This window comes from Apaloderma vittatum, unplaced genomic scaffold (assembly GCF_000703405.1).
Source record: "Apaloderma vittatum isolate BGI_N311 unplaced genomic scaffold, ASM70340v1 scaffold2057, whole genome shotgun sequence".
Lineage (NCBI taxonomy): Eukaryota > Metazoa > Chordata > Aves > Trogoniformes > Trogonidae > Apaloderma > Apaloderma vittatum.
The window spans coordinates 36,165-51,885 of NW_009726490.1; the positions used below are offsets into that span (position 1 = coordinate 36,165).

General features: G+C 38.9%; 1 protein-coding gene across 1 annotated transcript in view; it reads right to left on the reverse strand.

Annotated features, from left to right (window-relative positions):
* Nucleotides 1-15,721, reverse strand: part of LOC104276831 (contactin-associated protein-like 5) — a gene marked incomplete at both ends in the record, with an annotated part of 63,744 nt that overhangs the window by 31,995 nt on the left and 16,028 nt on the right. Inside the window, 3 exons of the mRNA XM_009873279.1 lie at nt 2,370-2,541; nt 3,644-3,793; nt 6,368-6,632. Of these exons, the coding sequence (XP_009871581.1) occupies nt 2,370-2,541; nt 3,644-3,793; nt 6,368-6,632 (587 nt within the window). The remainder of the gene's footprint in view (nt 1-2,369; nt 2,542-3,643; nt 3,794-6,367; nt 6,633-15,721) is intronic.

The window sequence follows — 15,721 nt, forward strand, 5'->3', positions numbered from 1 at the left end:
ATCTAAAATTTTCAAAAATGGTTAGGAGGAACACATTCCGTGAATACTTTCTTGTTCAGTCTTTCCCCAGTTCATCCACTGGCTTAGGATCAGTCAGGCTTGCAAAAGCCTCTTGCTGTATTTTCCTTAATTATTTTCTCTGAATTTCATCCCTCTTTCCAGCTATCCCTTGCTGCTTTGACCACTCTTGACTTCAGTAGTGCACCAGCAGTACTTGACCCTGTGAATCTTTAAATAACTTTTGTAACTTTCTGAAATCAATTCTGCAAATTTAATCTCTCTCAAGATTGTGTCCCAGATGCCTAAAACATATAATATGATTTGGACAAAAAAAAAAAAAAATTAAAAAAATCCTTACTTCTTCTCTGCAAAATATCTTCAGGACAGTTATTGGAGCTGCCAGACAGGGAGAAAGTGCTGCATATTTCACTGGATGAGAAAGCTGCAATCTCCATGGTGCCAGAGAAGCTCACACCCTCCGTGACAGGGAGAATTTCTGAACTTGAGCCCAACACTTGCCCACATGGCAGGCTTCTCTCTTCTCCCTTCAGGGCACCTCTACTGATCTACACCAAATCCAGTCATGCAAGAATTACTTTTGCCAATTGCAAATTAAAAAAAAGAAGGAAAAAAAGAATTTGATCTATCTTGGTTTTGTGATCATATGAACATAGTTTCTACAGATCATGTCTACTATACATCTACTTAGATCATATAGTCAGATACATAAATTCAATGTTGTCTAGAGAACTGCATTGGAAGAATGCTTTAATCTTCATTAGAACACATATAACTTTCCATGTGTGATATATTCAAAGCAATGATTATATAAAGCACTGACATTTTTGTTATGTTTGGAACATTGCCCTAAACATAATAAAAATGGCGATGCTTTATATAATGTATGGTGTGATCACAGATTGACGCTTGTCATCCTTAGGATTCTGAAGATGAGGAGAACACCTGCAGTAGTACCACAGATTTACATTGCAGCCTAGATTTGGTGACAATAAGGGCACTAGAGACTTCCCACAAGCACTTCCACATCATAAAAGAAGCGGTGTCTTCTGTTTCAGTGAACAAATAGGTAAGTTACTTTTGAATGCTCCACTCAATCTTAAAGAATTAGTTTTTCCAAGAAAACAGCAAAATACTTTCCTTTTTTTAATGCTCAGGAAAGTTTACATTTTAAATCCTCTTGTTAGGACAGCTGGTTTTTATTAATTCTCTCTATCATTTCAGGAAAACAAAGTGTGAAATTCATATTCCCCAGAATTCATTGTTAAACAGGGAACCAGCTTTAATCAGCAGAGTCGGTGTTTTTTCCGTACAAGTTAGCCAACATAAACAAAGACGAGCACAAACATCTCACGTAACAGTTTTGTCCACTTTTTAAAAGACTGCAGCTTCAACAGGCTGATCCCTCCTATAGTAAGCAATAATGGAGATCAGCCTTCAGCTTCACCTCTCTAAATAACGTCTGAAAAAATTATGTTAAATGCTTACGCTCCTAACACATTTCCAAAATACCCTTCATAGTCCCTTAACTATCTGAAGCAGTTCCAGAAGTTCCGTTACCATTCTTCAAACTTAGCTACATATATATATATAAAAAAAGAGAAAAACAGAGACTATTTTTCCATGTACTAACTTCAAAGTACACATTTGCAGAAATAAGTCAGAAATAATTAGACACCAACACTCCACAGGAAGCAAAGCAGAAATTATGAAATACTTAAAAAAAAATAAAATATTGGTTGCTTATTTCCTTTCTACTCTTCATGAGAAAATCTGTATTTCATGTTAGGTTTCAGCTTCAGAGGGATTCTGGATCAGTATTTAAACTGAAATGTTTCTCCAGTAGGTACAGACATTTCATCATTATATTGTCCTACTGCATGGGCAGTATGTTGTATGAGGTGTACCATATCTTCATGATAAACGTGCTGTGCTGTAATGGCTAACAACAAAAATTGCAAATGGTCTACTTAAGCAAAAACAGCTAATATATTGAGGGAGTGACATGTTCTGATGAATCAAATAATTTTTCCTTCTCTTTCCTTTCCTTCTAAAACTTCAAAGTAATCAAATGTTGTTTATGCATAAAATTTAATCCTTTCACCAATCTGTAGTTTGATTGAATTTGCATACTCTATTTCCTACGAGTCAATGTGAAGAGAGCCTCATGTAATTGAAACTATTTCCCCTCCAGTCCTCCTATCTTTGCTGTAATATTTTCTATTAGTAGCTCTATTATGCCTAATATCCATAATGTTGGCAGATTAGAATTTTCACTTAATGCAACCTGTATTTATAAACCACTAGGACGAAAAAAAGAACAAATACAAGAAAGAGGAAACAATAATTACCTGTCTTTGATGCCACATAGATCAATGTGTAAATCACTGAAATTCCCCAGGGAGCCTTGCTGAACTAAAATGAGGTCCTTGGGCTGGTTATCAATAAAGATGAGCCTCATACAGCCTTGAAAAGCAGTAATGGGATTTAAACATTGGGAATCGGTGAAATTGTCAGGGCATCCTGTGGGAAAAAGAGAAAAGGCAGGAAATAATATTGGAATATTCGTCCATTTCTGCTGGGATTTCCTGATGCAAGAACTCAAGGCTCATTATTCCAAGTGTTTTTCATTCCTTGTGCTGTGAAATCTTCTGTGTTATAAATCCTTCAGTAAGAAAAGAAAAAAAAAAAAAGAAAAAAAGAAAGAAAAAAGAGACAGAAAAAGGAGACAGAACAGCACTGTGCTAAGCAAAATCAAAATGTGGGTTTTTTTCCATCTGCTTTAAACTCCACAGCTGATAGCAACTGACTCTCACAAAAAAATCTGTGCAAACTGTAAAATCAATATGGGTTAAATTCTGCTGCTGAGGCAATGGACGGAGTAAAATCACAAGATCCTGTGGACAGCAAGCAAGAAAACCATTTGTATCTGAGCTTCCTCAGTATTTGGCCAGCTCTCAGATCCAAAGCTTCCTGCACATCCTCACTTAATGCTTTATCCAGAGGGTTCATTGAGATCAGAGCCTCACTACAGTAAGCACTATACAGAAATATATTAGATAAAAAGACAGTTGATGACATTCCCTTTATCTAAACTAATGCTTGCACTCTAAAAAGCAGAAGGTAGTATTTTTCAAGGCTGTTCTTTCCATTTTCAAAATTGAGCTAAACCTACAATCACTTCCCTGAGAGGACAGTACCTAAATACCTTTGTAGATCTGAGCTATATGTCAATTTATTCTCAAGTCACGGAGCCTGATCAAGACAGTGATATCTACAGGAATAATGATAATACTAATAGTCCTCAGGCTTTTTAACTGGAAAAAAATCACTGTGGTTAATACAGCTATGTAGCTTCTGCATGTTTGACCAGCTAGATGTAGATACCCATTGGCTCCCACTATCAGCAATTCACTTTTACAGCTGTGTTAGCAGTTGTGCTTGTTTTCTCTCAGAGCTGACCAAGACCTTTAGATCATCCCACAGTGCCATAAGCAGTCCAAAATCAGTTATCACAACATTTGCTCTTAGCAGAAAACAGAGTGCACTTGGGGAGACCTCCATGGTGAGCACCTGAGGATTTGCATCATGAAAAGCTGTTCTGCACCTCTCTGAAACCGCTTACCTCCAAAATAGTAGCTGTCCCCAGAGTAGATCCTTGAGACAGTGGTTGCATGGCTAGCAGTGGCAGCGTTGTTATCCAGTGTCAGGGTAATGCGATGTCTTCTGGCATTGATGTTAACAGAATGCCAAAGCCCATCGTGGAGATTGGTGCCTGGCAAAAAACAAGTACTAAGAGTGAAAAGAGAGACATGGGAGACAACTGTGTTCTCCAAACCTTCTTTTGCTTCCAACTTGCGACCATAAATGTGCAGCTGACTCCCAAAAAGCTGAAAAGAACTCATTACCTCTGGAAACAAACTGACATAGAAGAAAAGGCCCAAGAAAGGGAAAGCTTTTGAGAGTATTTGTCATCTTACATTTTAATCTAACCTGCCTCTGGTACTGCAGGCAGTCATCAAGCTAGCCATTCACCTTTCTGGTAGCACATTGTAACCATTTTGCGGCTGTTTATGTCTATCTTCACTCTGATGAGAGATACTGAGAGCTCACAGGAATGCACAGAGAACATCTCTATTGAGCCTGAATACATGCCTGAGATTGCAGAGGATTAGATTCAGTGAGATGGTCATACTCTGTGTCAGGCTCCGACACAAAACCTGACAAACTTCAGTAGGTGCCAGTAGGATCTGTGTTTTTCAAAACCCTTCAGCACTAAGTTAGCACACAGGCTTATTGATGGGTGTACCAAAGTCCCTCTATATTGAATTTCAACACAGGTCTCATGAGAGCTGGGATTGTTTCACTGACCAGGAAACAACAAAGGTACGGGAGAGATTACGGTACCAGGTAGACTCTTTTTCTCTTCTAGATTCTTGTGCATCGTGGGAAATAACCTCTCTGTCTTCTTATTCTGAAAATTAGTGTTGCATCTCATGGCTCTTGAAATAGCACCACATAGCTACAAAGAAACTCCACATTCTCTATTCTGACAGCCAGTAAACTCAGTGGGCAAGCTTCTGAGCTCACACACAGTGGTGCAGATAAAAAGTAATCTAACCGCAGTTCAGAATAGGCTGGAGTCACTGAAATAAGGCACAGACAACTAGTATTTACTTCCCTCCCTAATGGAATATTTTTTGTTAATGTAGCCTTTCAGAAGAAACAAATGAGCACTTAGTGACACAAAAAGGTATGAGAACGGTTCAAAACAAAACAAAAAAATTTTGGGTGTTACATGTATGAAAAGCCATTTCATTATGAATTTGAAAATGAGACAATTTCCACAGTAATGGCCATTAACACATGCACAATTTCTACAGAATAAGAGGCTAGCATTCCAGGAAAAAATGGATGATTTTTCAACTAGAACAAGTTCAGTGTGAAGTAAAATAAGCTGTCAAAGTTTGAAAAGATATTAAAACAAAATAGGTCCCATTTGGGGCAAAAATAGGTCCATTCTTGAGCAAGCATGGATTTATTGTGAGTACCTGACATCTGCAAAACTTGGCACTTGGAATTTCTGCATATTCTCCATGTATAAGTAGGCAGTTTAGCAACGTTCTGGATAACACCAAATGCTGGGCTCAGGTTCATAATTTCAGAACTACATAAAACCAAATACACCCAACCAAATATTGACGTTGTCTCAGCTTTGTCAACAATTTAATTATGACTGCAATAAAGGCTGGAAACGCAGTTTTCAGTGTGCAATTGCAGCATGCTAAGGCTGTAGCAATCTACATGAATAAGGATAGATGCAGGGCTGCCTATTTTCTGTCATAAAGGAGAATGAAACACACATACGGAACAGCTCTGCTTTGACAACTCTGTCAGATTTTATCTCTGCTTCTTTTAATAGACACATCTGCCCACTTTTAGTCTGTACGGGAATATTTTAATATTACATATTTTTAAACAGCTGCTCTTTTAGAAAATACTATTATTTAGTTCCATGTGAGTTGCATCAATCTATTACTCATTCACCTTTGGAAACTGGGTATTGAACATACCCAGAAAATTACAGTCTCCCACCCAGCATGGCTACACAGCACCAAGGCATGTGCAGAGGCTCTGGGCTAAGAATAATTCCGTTTGGGATGCCAGCAAGGCTTATATAAGTCACACTGGGATGGCAGCTGGGCCACTCTTGTGTATAGACTGAAATCGTTTCCCTGTTGTCTCTGGGAGTCAATGCATAGCTGTTCTACTAAGTGTTTAAAGCAATTTCCCCTGAATTTTAAGTCACAAGTGACCTCATTTCACTTCCTTACATCCCACCAACTGCACTGCACAAAGCAACTTGCAAACTGGCTAAGGAGGTCAATAAGCGAGTGTGAGGAGAGGAAGTCTGTGGTCAGTCTCTACTCTGTGCATAATGTAAAGAGAGAGAGTAAAGCTACAATCAAAGGAAGAAAATCAGCTCTGAGGATGCCTTAACTTGTGCTGAGGAACAGCACAGTAGTTGAGCTGGCTCCCAGCTGGCTTCAGCACAATTTGAGGATGGGAAACAGGAAGATCTTCATGTGACCTGACTGAGGAAAATGTAGCATCACCGTTTAAGGACACAGAGGCTGAGCTAATTGTCAAGTAGACTGAGTCTGGAGATCTCAGGATGTCAACTTTCCATGCTTAGATCTACCTCATTCTGCACAGAGTCATTCTACCATGGGAAAACAAAAGAAAATTTTACATTGGATACCTCCTTATTTCACCATTCCTTCATCCTGTGGTGTTGGACCTTTGTATTGTAAAAGGAGACAGGTAAGAGTAGACAAAAATTAAATACCTTCACTGATTTCCACTGGGTTCTCTGTCTCTTTCTGAATAAGTAGTGTCAATCTTCCACCACGGAGATAAACCAAGAGAGGTCCTGAATTTTCAGACAATTTGGTGAACAAAAGTAAGCCATCTTTATTCCATGTTCGAAACTGGAAACTGACTGACAAACCATCTATTTGAGGAGTGCCGGGTAGCAGCAAGTAGCTTTGGCTGGCGCTGATAAAGGTGATAGGAACAATTTGTGGTTCTGAGCATAAAAAGGTCACATTCCCCTGTAAATAATAAAAATCAAACATAATCAACATGACAATTTTTTTTGGGGGGGGTCATCTCAAAATATCCATAGTCAAATAAATATTCAATTTCTAATAGTCCTCAAGGCTTAAATGGATATTGTTATTCAGACACAAATCTTTGGAAGTCGTCAGGAAATGTATCTGTCCATTCTGGGAGAAAATATCTGACTTCAACATCTTACTTTCATTCCAAATGGAGGAGATCAAAACCAAAACCTCAGTTATTACAACCTAAATGTATCCAAATGCCCCGTTTCAACACCATGCCTGGGTGCACACTGGCTTATTTGCTAGCCCAGATGGACCACTTCCATGTGGCCACTCCTGCTCTGTGTTACCCAGTATCTCCCCTTTTAAGCTCAAGTTTAGCTTTATGTCAAGAAAATCAAACTCCTTTGGATCTATGCTGACTTCAGGAACTGACACCAAAGGAACAGCAAGTCCACTCACGCTTCCTTGTGCATCAGCTCTGCACTGGTGGGACTACAGGGGTGTGAACAAGGTGAGCTGCAGTTGAAAAAACAAAGCATCCTCCAATGCACAGGGATCCTACCGAACACACTAGATTCTTTCTAAATATAAGCCAAAATGCAGCCACTAATGACAATACTTTTATCTTCCCATTTATGCCAATATTGCACAACTTTAAAAGAAAAAAAAAATCCCTCACCTCCTTGAATCTACTACACAGGGCAAATTTCCTGGGTTTATTTAAAACATTCAACATACAACCTGCAGTAGCAGTACAGGTTATGTTTTATTTTATATAGAGTGAGATGGGCCTGTGCTACTCCAAATAATATAAGTCCACTTTATAATAATAACAAAACCAAATATTTTAAAATAATTATAAGGAAACTCAAAGAAAAAGTAATTAGAATAAAATACTTATAGTCCAACGAAAAAATACCGTAATTTTATGGCCAGTGCTAGGTCCCACACTTTCCATGGGGCATTTTTAGGAATTATGAAAATACTATATACATATAGCAAGTGTGGTGAAATCCAACACCGCTTCAATATCAAACTTTGTTGATCACCTCAGTCATCCAGCCCTGAAGTCAACGGTACTGTTTGCCCAGAAGAGCAGCACATTTATTCAAAGAGTCAGTAGAATCTGTACCAGATTGTATCACTGTAGTTTGGGGAAGAAACGACTCCACCATTTTGTTCAGCCATTGTAGACTATCCAACCCAGTCATTCAAGCCATGTAATAAAACCTTAACAATATATAAAGCTAGGACACATTTAAGGAGCCACATCTTTTAAAGCCAGTCCAGGAGATTGTTGCAGCCAGCTTGCTTTGAACTAGGTTGCTTTGAAAAACACCCACTGGAATCTGATAAAAACATTGGCATAAAAGGCTTCTTCCATGGTACCTCACTCTAACAGGGTAACTACAATGAACAGCATTTGATGAATGTGTAGGAAGTTTCACAGCGCTTGGGAATTGCTGTCTGAAGTCTCAGACAGCTGATGGAACCGTTTCCTATCACTTCCAAATGTCTTTCCAGTCTTTATTTTAAAATGCAAAATAAATTAAGTGCCAGAAAGAGACTGAGTTATCACTGGATGCAACAACTCTTGATAGATATATATCTGTAATAAGTGTAGCGGTTTGACCCTGGCTGGCAGCCAGGTACCCACACAGCTCCTCCATCATCCCCCTTCTCAGCTAGATAGGAGGAGAAAATATAACGAAGGGTCCACCGTTTGAGATAAGGAGAGAGAGAGATCACCCCCATCTACCATCCCAGGCAAAACAGACTTGATTTTGGGGAAATCAATTAAATTTATTATGGAACACATCAGAGAAATGAGAAATAAAAGCAGATCTTGAAAATTACACCTTCCCCTCACTCCTCCCCTCTTTCCTAGCTTAACATCAATCCAAATTTATCCACCTGCTCTCCCCGAGCAGCACAGGGGGACTGGGAATGGGTGTTGCAGTCAGTTCATCCGATATCGTTTCCACTGCTCCTTCTTCCTCCAGGTGGGAACTCCTCGTTCTCCCACTGGGCCAGCGGTGGATCCGTCTTTGGAGCCGGCTGGCATTGGCTCTATCAGACCTTGGGGAGGCTTCTAGCAGCTTCTAGCAGAAGCCATCCCTACTGCCCCCCTGCCAGTGAAATGTGGCCAGGCAAACCCAACACATCAAGCTCATCAGTTACGTATTCCCTGCCCTGTTAGGTGCAAAATGCCACATACCAGATTTAGCAATGGCAAAAGTTACCCGTGTTAGAATAAGTTTGAGATTCAATCCAAAGCTTATCCAAACTCACCTGAACATTAGTCAGGTAGGAAATAGGATGCAATTTTGTTCTCAACTTTTAAAAAGTTTCTACTGTCTGTCAAGTTTTGTCTGAGTCAGAGATGTCACAGGGGTTTTGTTATTTTGTTGTTACATTTCCACCTCTGTTTTCAATCAAATTCATGGCAAATTACAGAAAACAGTCAACTGCAGGGATAGGAACAAATATGGTTAACTGTCTCTGAAGTTTTTTAAAACTTTAGACATTTAAAATGCCAAGGACATATTTTCTTTGGAATTTTAGACACGTACAGTGATTCAAGGAACTTTAAACAAAGTAATAGGACATTTAGAGATCTTATACATACATAACACCAGAGCTTGGAGGAAAATTCAACCATTATCTGAGTCTGCACTCAAGTATCTAATTTGCTTCACTTGTAGCAGAAGGTGGTAACAAAATGCAAGACTGTAGAGGAGTGGATTTGCAAATTTCAGATAGCATTTTTGTCTAAAGCTCTTTGCAGATTTTACCTTCCCTCAGAACAAGCTATGCCTATATTGACTTAATGCTACCAGAGAAGTTGAATGCTAAGATGAAGAAGCATGTTTGCAATGCACAACAAACTTTCAGCAATTTTAAAATAAGCCAGAGAAGACCGTGTGTAGTCAATATGCTTTGATCTGCAGCAGTAGAACAGTAAAGTACTCCTTATGCGTATATAGGTGCCCGAATACAAGCTCAAATTTCTGGCTGCTTTTATATGAGGTTCTCAGCACATGCACCTAGTCCTCAAGTCACAGATTTCTGCAAATCCTTGAAAAACTCCGCAACACGAGTCATTCACACTAGCTAGTAATTCATGTAATCAGGGTTCTGCACAGCAGTCCTGTACTGTGACAGAAGCAGCAGAATGCTGACTGAACCCATGGACAGTTCTAGGACATATGGGCAGGACCTATGCATCTCCTCCCATGCTTAACCTGGTGAGACTTCAAGCTCTTTGGCTTCTCCACTGACTGCACTGAAGCAGAGCAGGTGTGATTCCACCTGCCACAAGAACAAGCAGGTGGAAACATATAGAAACAGTGCTGCAATATTCTGTGTGCATAGGATTAAAGGTACATTTAGGAGATAGAAGAGGCATATTTGCCTTTTGGGGGGGTTCTTTTTGTTACCCTTATTCAACAGTTGAGACCTCCATGATGTAAGGGCTATAACTAATTTTAGTCAGAGCTGAAAAATAGCCAGGATATTAGGGAAAAAATACACTAAGTAAACCAAATGATGCCATAGGAACTTTAATCAGTTCAACTGACTTATTCAGGAAGGAAACATCTTCTTAAAGCAGCATTCCAGAGCAAAACAAGATGATGTATTTAACACACATCAACAATTGCTGCTGACATCCTTGTACTGATCAATGCTATCTACCTTCCTTGAGAATATAACATTGAAATGTGAAAAAAAAAAATACATAATGGATACTTCGGAAAACATTCATCAGCTGAAGTGGATTAGGTTCCCATTACAAACCCTGTTACATTTGCCCTGAAATTTATTCTCAAACAAATCATTCCAGCAGGTCTAAGTCCAAAAAGTAAGCAGCTCCCCCTAAACCTGCATCTGATCAGGAGCATTTTGCTTTAATTGGCAGCAGTTGTGGAACCCTCCAGGGTACATACAAGACTTCAGGCAGACAGTTGATTTTATAATTGAACTCAATTTAACTGAAACGTAAAAGCTCATTGGCTAGGAAATGGGATAAGAAGAATCTAATCCCTAGAGAAAATACAGGAGATGCTCAGCTCTACCCAGCTGCTGGAAACTCCAGATATCATGTGGCATTTGAGAATTCCATTGAGTCCATCATCCCCAGACTAATGACTCCTCTAATAAGCACTGAAATCTTTCCAAAAAGAGCTCTTTTTGTTCTTAGAAGATAAATCTTCTGAACCTAGAAATGCAATGGAAACACTCGCAATTTGTTCACTGGATGACACGACACTTGTCTCAAGACAAGGGCACAAACACCCCAGGTTTCTGCAGGCAGGGTACAGTTGCAGAGGTGACTCTTATTTAAGTAAGATATTAAATGAACTGGCGGCAGTACGCTACAGCATTTTATAGGAAAGGCTCTGATTCTTCCTTTGAAAAGAAAATGGAAGAAGACAGTTGTTAAACGATGAGGATAGAAGTTGATTACATAGAAGATGCTCTGAGCATAAGCCTCATCCAAATCCAACTGGAGTCTTTCCAGTGACTTCTGTGAAACTTCAATAAAACACGTGTAATTTTAATGGATAATATCAGTCTTTTCTGGCTTTTCTTCATGTACTATGTATTATTGTAGAATGAAGAAAGAAGACTGCTGCAACATCAGAGTCAGGACAATTGGTGACAAGTTTCCCTTGCTCTCAGAGAATACTAAGCAAAAGTAATATGTACTTGGGAAAGTATTCAATCTTACAGCTGAACTGAAATCCTTAACATTTAGCCTACCAAAGGATACAGGCCAAGATCACAGCTTGAACAGGAAGAACAATAAATGAGTATTTCTGAGCTCTCATTCTATCTGCAGGTTAGAGCATCAAATGGGCACTTACTTTCCTCATTAATCACTCTATGGATACTATCCAATAAAAAGGATATTTTGGTTTCTGCAGAGAAAGAGAAAGGAAGATTTCACACAACAGGTAAGGGGACTAAAATCCCAGGTCTGGCTTAGATACAAATGCGGTTAAACTGGCTAGAATATCTCCAGCTTGGAAATTTGAGGACTATTTCTAGCTGTGAAGAGACTGAGGTTGCAGATGAATTTGCAAAGAGAGTAACAGAGGAAAAAGTTGACCTCAGATGCAGTTTTAAAAGGATAAGATGAAAGACTGTCATTGAACTCAGAGCAACTGGATTTTAAGAATACGGGAGGTCTGTTCAAATCCTATGTTTAACTATCTCAAGTAGAACAAGTGTCAGGAGAGCCACAGAGATTCCAAGTACTTCTCAAGCCGGTTAGCTCAATCGGTTAGAGATGTTTAGCTAGACATTTCTGGATATTCTTTATCTCAGATTCCTAAACTGACTATGTCACTGGTCAGAAGTGGAACAATGGATTTCATCATTTTAATGCCTATAGTAGCTATAGATTATTGTTTCATTATATGATACAATAGATAGGAGTTGCTGACAAAAGTCTGGAGTAAATATAGAGCTAATTTGGAAAAATCATGTATTGTTTCCCTTGAAGAAACAGGAAAAAAGCAAAAAGAGCACAAGAGGAACACAGAAATAATACAAACCACTGAATATTTTCCTTCTGTGATGGGTTGACCTTGGCCGGATGGCAGGCGCTCACCAAGCCACTCCATCACTCCCCACCTCAGCAGGACAAAGGAGGACAACATAAGATGGAAATAAAATTGTGTATCAGGATGAAGGCATGATAATAAACCAGTTCTTACCATCTTTTTTTTTTCAATGTATTATTTTTCTTTATTGGATTTTTCTCCTTTAAATTCTAATCATTCGTGTATCACAGCACAGGACCATCCTAAATGATTAGTATGAACTGCACATACTCCAGCCTCTTGACTGTGATAGGATCAGCTTGCCCCTTTCTGTTAGTCGAGCAGACAAGTACCAAGCAGTTCACAAGGCCTTAACAATTGGAATAAGACTTTAAAAATATATTTAAGCCTTGGCTTTACAGCAAATTACATTCTCCCATTTTTGTTATCCCCTGCTGATTCCTATGACAATAATTAGCCATCTCTCTTGCTCTTCTCCAAGGACTAACAGCCTTTTCGCCTCCTGCCTTGAAATATCCTCCTCCGCTCAGCAGGTACTAACTGCCCTATTCACTCAATTTGACTATCCAGATAACGTAATAAATTAAACTCTAAACAACTGTTTCTAATCTGTAATTTGCTGAAAGCTGATAACTCTCAAAAAGGCCTTTTTGCTCAAAAATGTGTAAATTTTTTCTGCATATGTCAATAAAAAATATGTCAATATGTCTCTCCCCAAAAGACTCGTTTTACTTGTGGTCATCAAAACTATCAAAATCCTAACATAAAGTAATTTTTACATCAAGAAAAGGAGAGTTTATTATTATAGCTACATGCCAGATTAAATATTTACAGACTGAAAGTCTTCAGAATTGCAGACAAAGCTAACTGAAATCAATGGGAAAACTGTCATTCAAATGGACTATTTCAAGACCTTGATTGAGGTGACACAATTTCTTCCAAAACAATCCTGTTTCACCAGTCAACAATAAAATGGGACTTTAAAATGAATGTTATTTATACAGACTTTCTTACTATTCCACATTGTAGGTAGGATGTGAAGGAGGCTCATCAAAAGACCCAGAGAGTAGACAGAAGAAACCGTAAAAACCTCTTTTTACAGGAACCAAATATTTCTGTAATCTGAGCTCACCTGTCTTATCTAAAGAACAGCAAACTCAGTTCTCCTTTTAATGTGCATGTATGAACTACACTCACTAAGAAATTGAGTAAAGCTTTTTTTTTTTTTTTTTTAATAATAAATTCAACTTAGTCCTGGAGGAAGTTGTGAAAAGTATCACTAAATAGTTCTGACATTTTCTATTTATGATTCTTATAGTCTGATTGCAGGACAAAAGCTAATGAAAAATATCAAGGGGAAAAAAAATAAAAAATTCTATCTCCTGGTTCTCCAGACCCTAGTAGGAGCTTTCTCAAATCACCAGCCTGATACTCACAGCTATATCAACACTTGCAGCAGCACTTTGGTAGAATGACACGTGTGTAGACAGGTAAACTCCTCTCAAGATGAAGATATCTCAAATCAGCTTAATAAAATAGTATGTTTGGATTCTCTATAAAGGGAATGAATTATTAGTTTACACTCTCCTGTCACTAGGTACCTTTCCTTGCTCTTTGATGCTAGCAATTGGTTGTTTCCCTGAGGCACTACAGTGATGTATTTACATGTCACCACATCCCTTGCTGTGCTGAATTGTCACTCCCAAATTCAACATGGCAAGCTGACGTAGAAATTCAAGCATATCTGAGAGCTGACAACTTCTGCCTTACAAATATCCTGCACTCCTCTTAAATGAGTGCAGGGTTTGCTCTGCTAAATAAAAATACAACTCCACTTCCTATTAAGCCCGAAGGTAATGGAAGGGAAAAAGGGACAGGGTTTTCCTCAGTTTCAGTGAGTGCATAGGGAAGAGCACTGAGAACATAAAACACAGCATCTGTTCATGACCTCTCCATTTCTTTTTTTCGGTTAGATAGCTCTAATTTTGGCATCACAAATTAGTGACACATGGAAAGACTTTAGACTCAGGGCAACAGTCACATTAAAGCAGTTTCTAAAGGTGCAACCTGAAACTAGCGGTGGTGGCTAGATTACTGTAGCTATTTTCAGGATGGTATATCTATTTTTCTCTTAACTATTCCCTCAGCCAGACGTATTTAGTAATTCTCAATGGATTTCTCTTCCTAGAACTTGTCCCTTCTTCCTCGAACTTGTCCCTTCTTCCTCCTGTATCTACGTACACTTGATAAAAAAAAGAAAGAAATCCTTCAATGAGGAATTCATCATCCCAGATATCACCAGGGCACATATCCTCCACGAAGGACAATTCCCCTTCTGCGTCTTGTACACATGGCTCCTATAAACTCATTTTCCTGTCCCTAACTACTTGCCCAAGAAGTGCAAGTAACTGATGTATGATTTCTTGCAACGGACAGCCTGCTCTGCTTTTGTGCTCAGAAGACAGCCAGTAAATAGTGAAGATCTTCAGATTATTACTTTAATGCATTTTCTGCAGCTTCCTAAGGATTCAGCCTGATGATCATGACAGTAGTAATTATAGAAATTTGACTTCTCATAACCTCTTGCAATTAAAACCAGTAATCACCTCAGTGAGCAAATAAGAGAACCCCTATAATTTCTCCACACTCAATGACCTAGGGGCAAAAAACCCAACAAACAGCAAAAAACCCTCCCCAGAAAACCCAACCCCACAACATCCCATCAGCCCGTCCAAACAGATAGGGCTACCACATAGAGAGGCTAAGTATCAGGCAATATAAAACCAGAATATTGAAGACAAGTTTCATTTCAAAGAGATATGCTGCCTTGTTGTCTTGAGATGTCTTCTCAACGGGATTTATTGCAAGTCTGACAACTTCACATGAGTTACAGAAAAGAACAGGTGGAATGATAATTCCAGCCACCACACAAGAGTACAATATGTAGTATAGTAATCTGTTATTGACAACCTGTAGTTTCTTCTGATGTTAAATGTAGCTGATTTGGGACCATTATTTATAAGGAACCACTTCATAAGAGGAAATCTACACCTCCAAAGCTGATGTATCATTCTCCTGCTTGTGTGAAAGATGTCAACAATAAAAAACCCAAAGTTAATGGCTATGAAAACCCACAAGTTTGGCTCACTGTGTCAACATTCACAAAGGCACGGAATGAATTTGAAGTCTCCCTCCCTTTTGGACGCAAAAACTAGCGTCTCTCAACATTAATGGCTTTCTAGTCCCAAACTAGCCAGTCTGTCCTCAAATATCTTTTGTTAGGATACAAAGGTATTGTGGGAACTAACAATGCAGAACCACCTGGCCATCTCCAGCTTGTGGGGAGGGAACACAAGTACACAACACATTATTGAAATAAGTGATTCCAAGTCCCTGCTATATTTAATTCTTCTTCTGTGCTGTTCCTATCATCGCATTTCCACTCCAGACAACCTTAGCAACTAGAGAGACATGAAACAGAGAAGCTTGTAGCTCCTTGGGGAT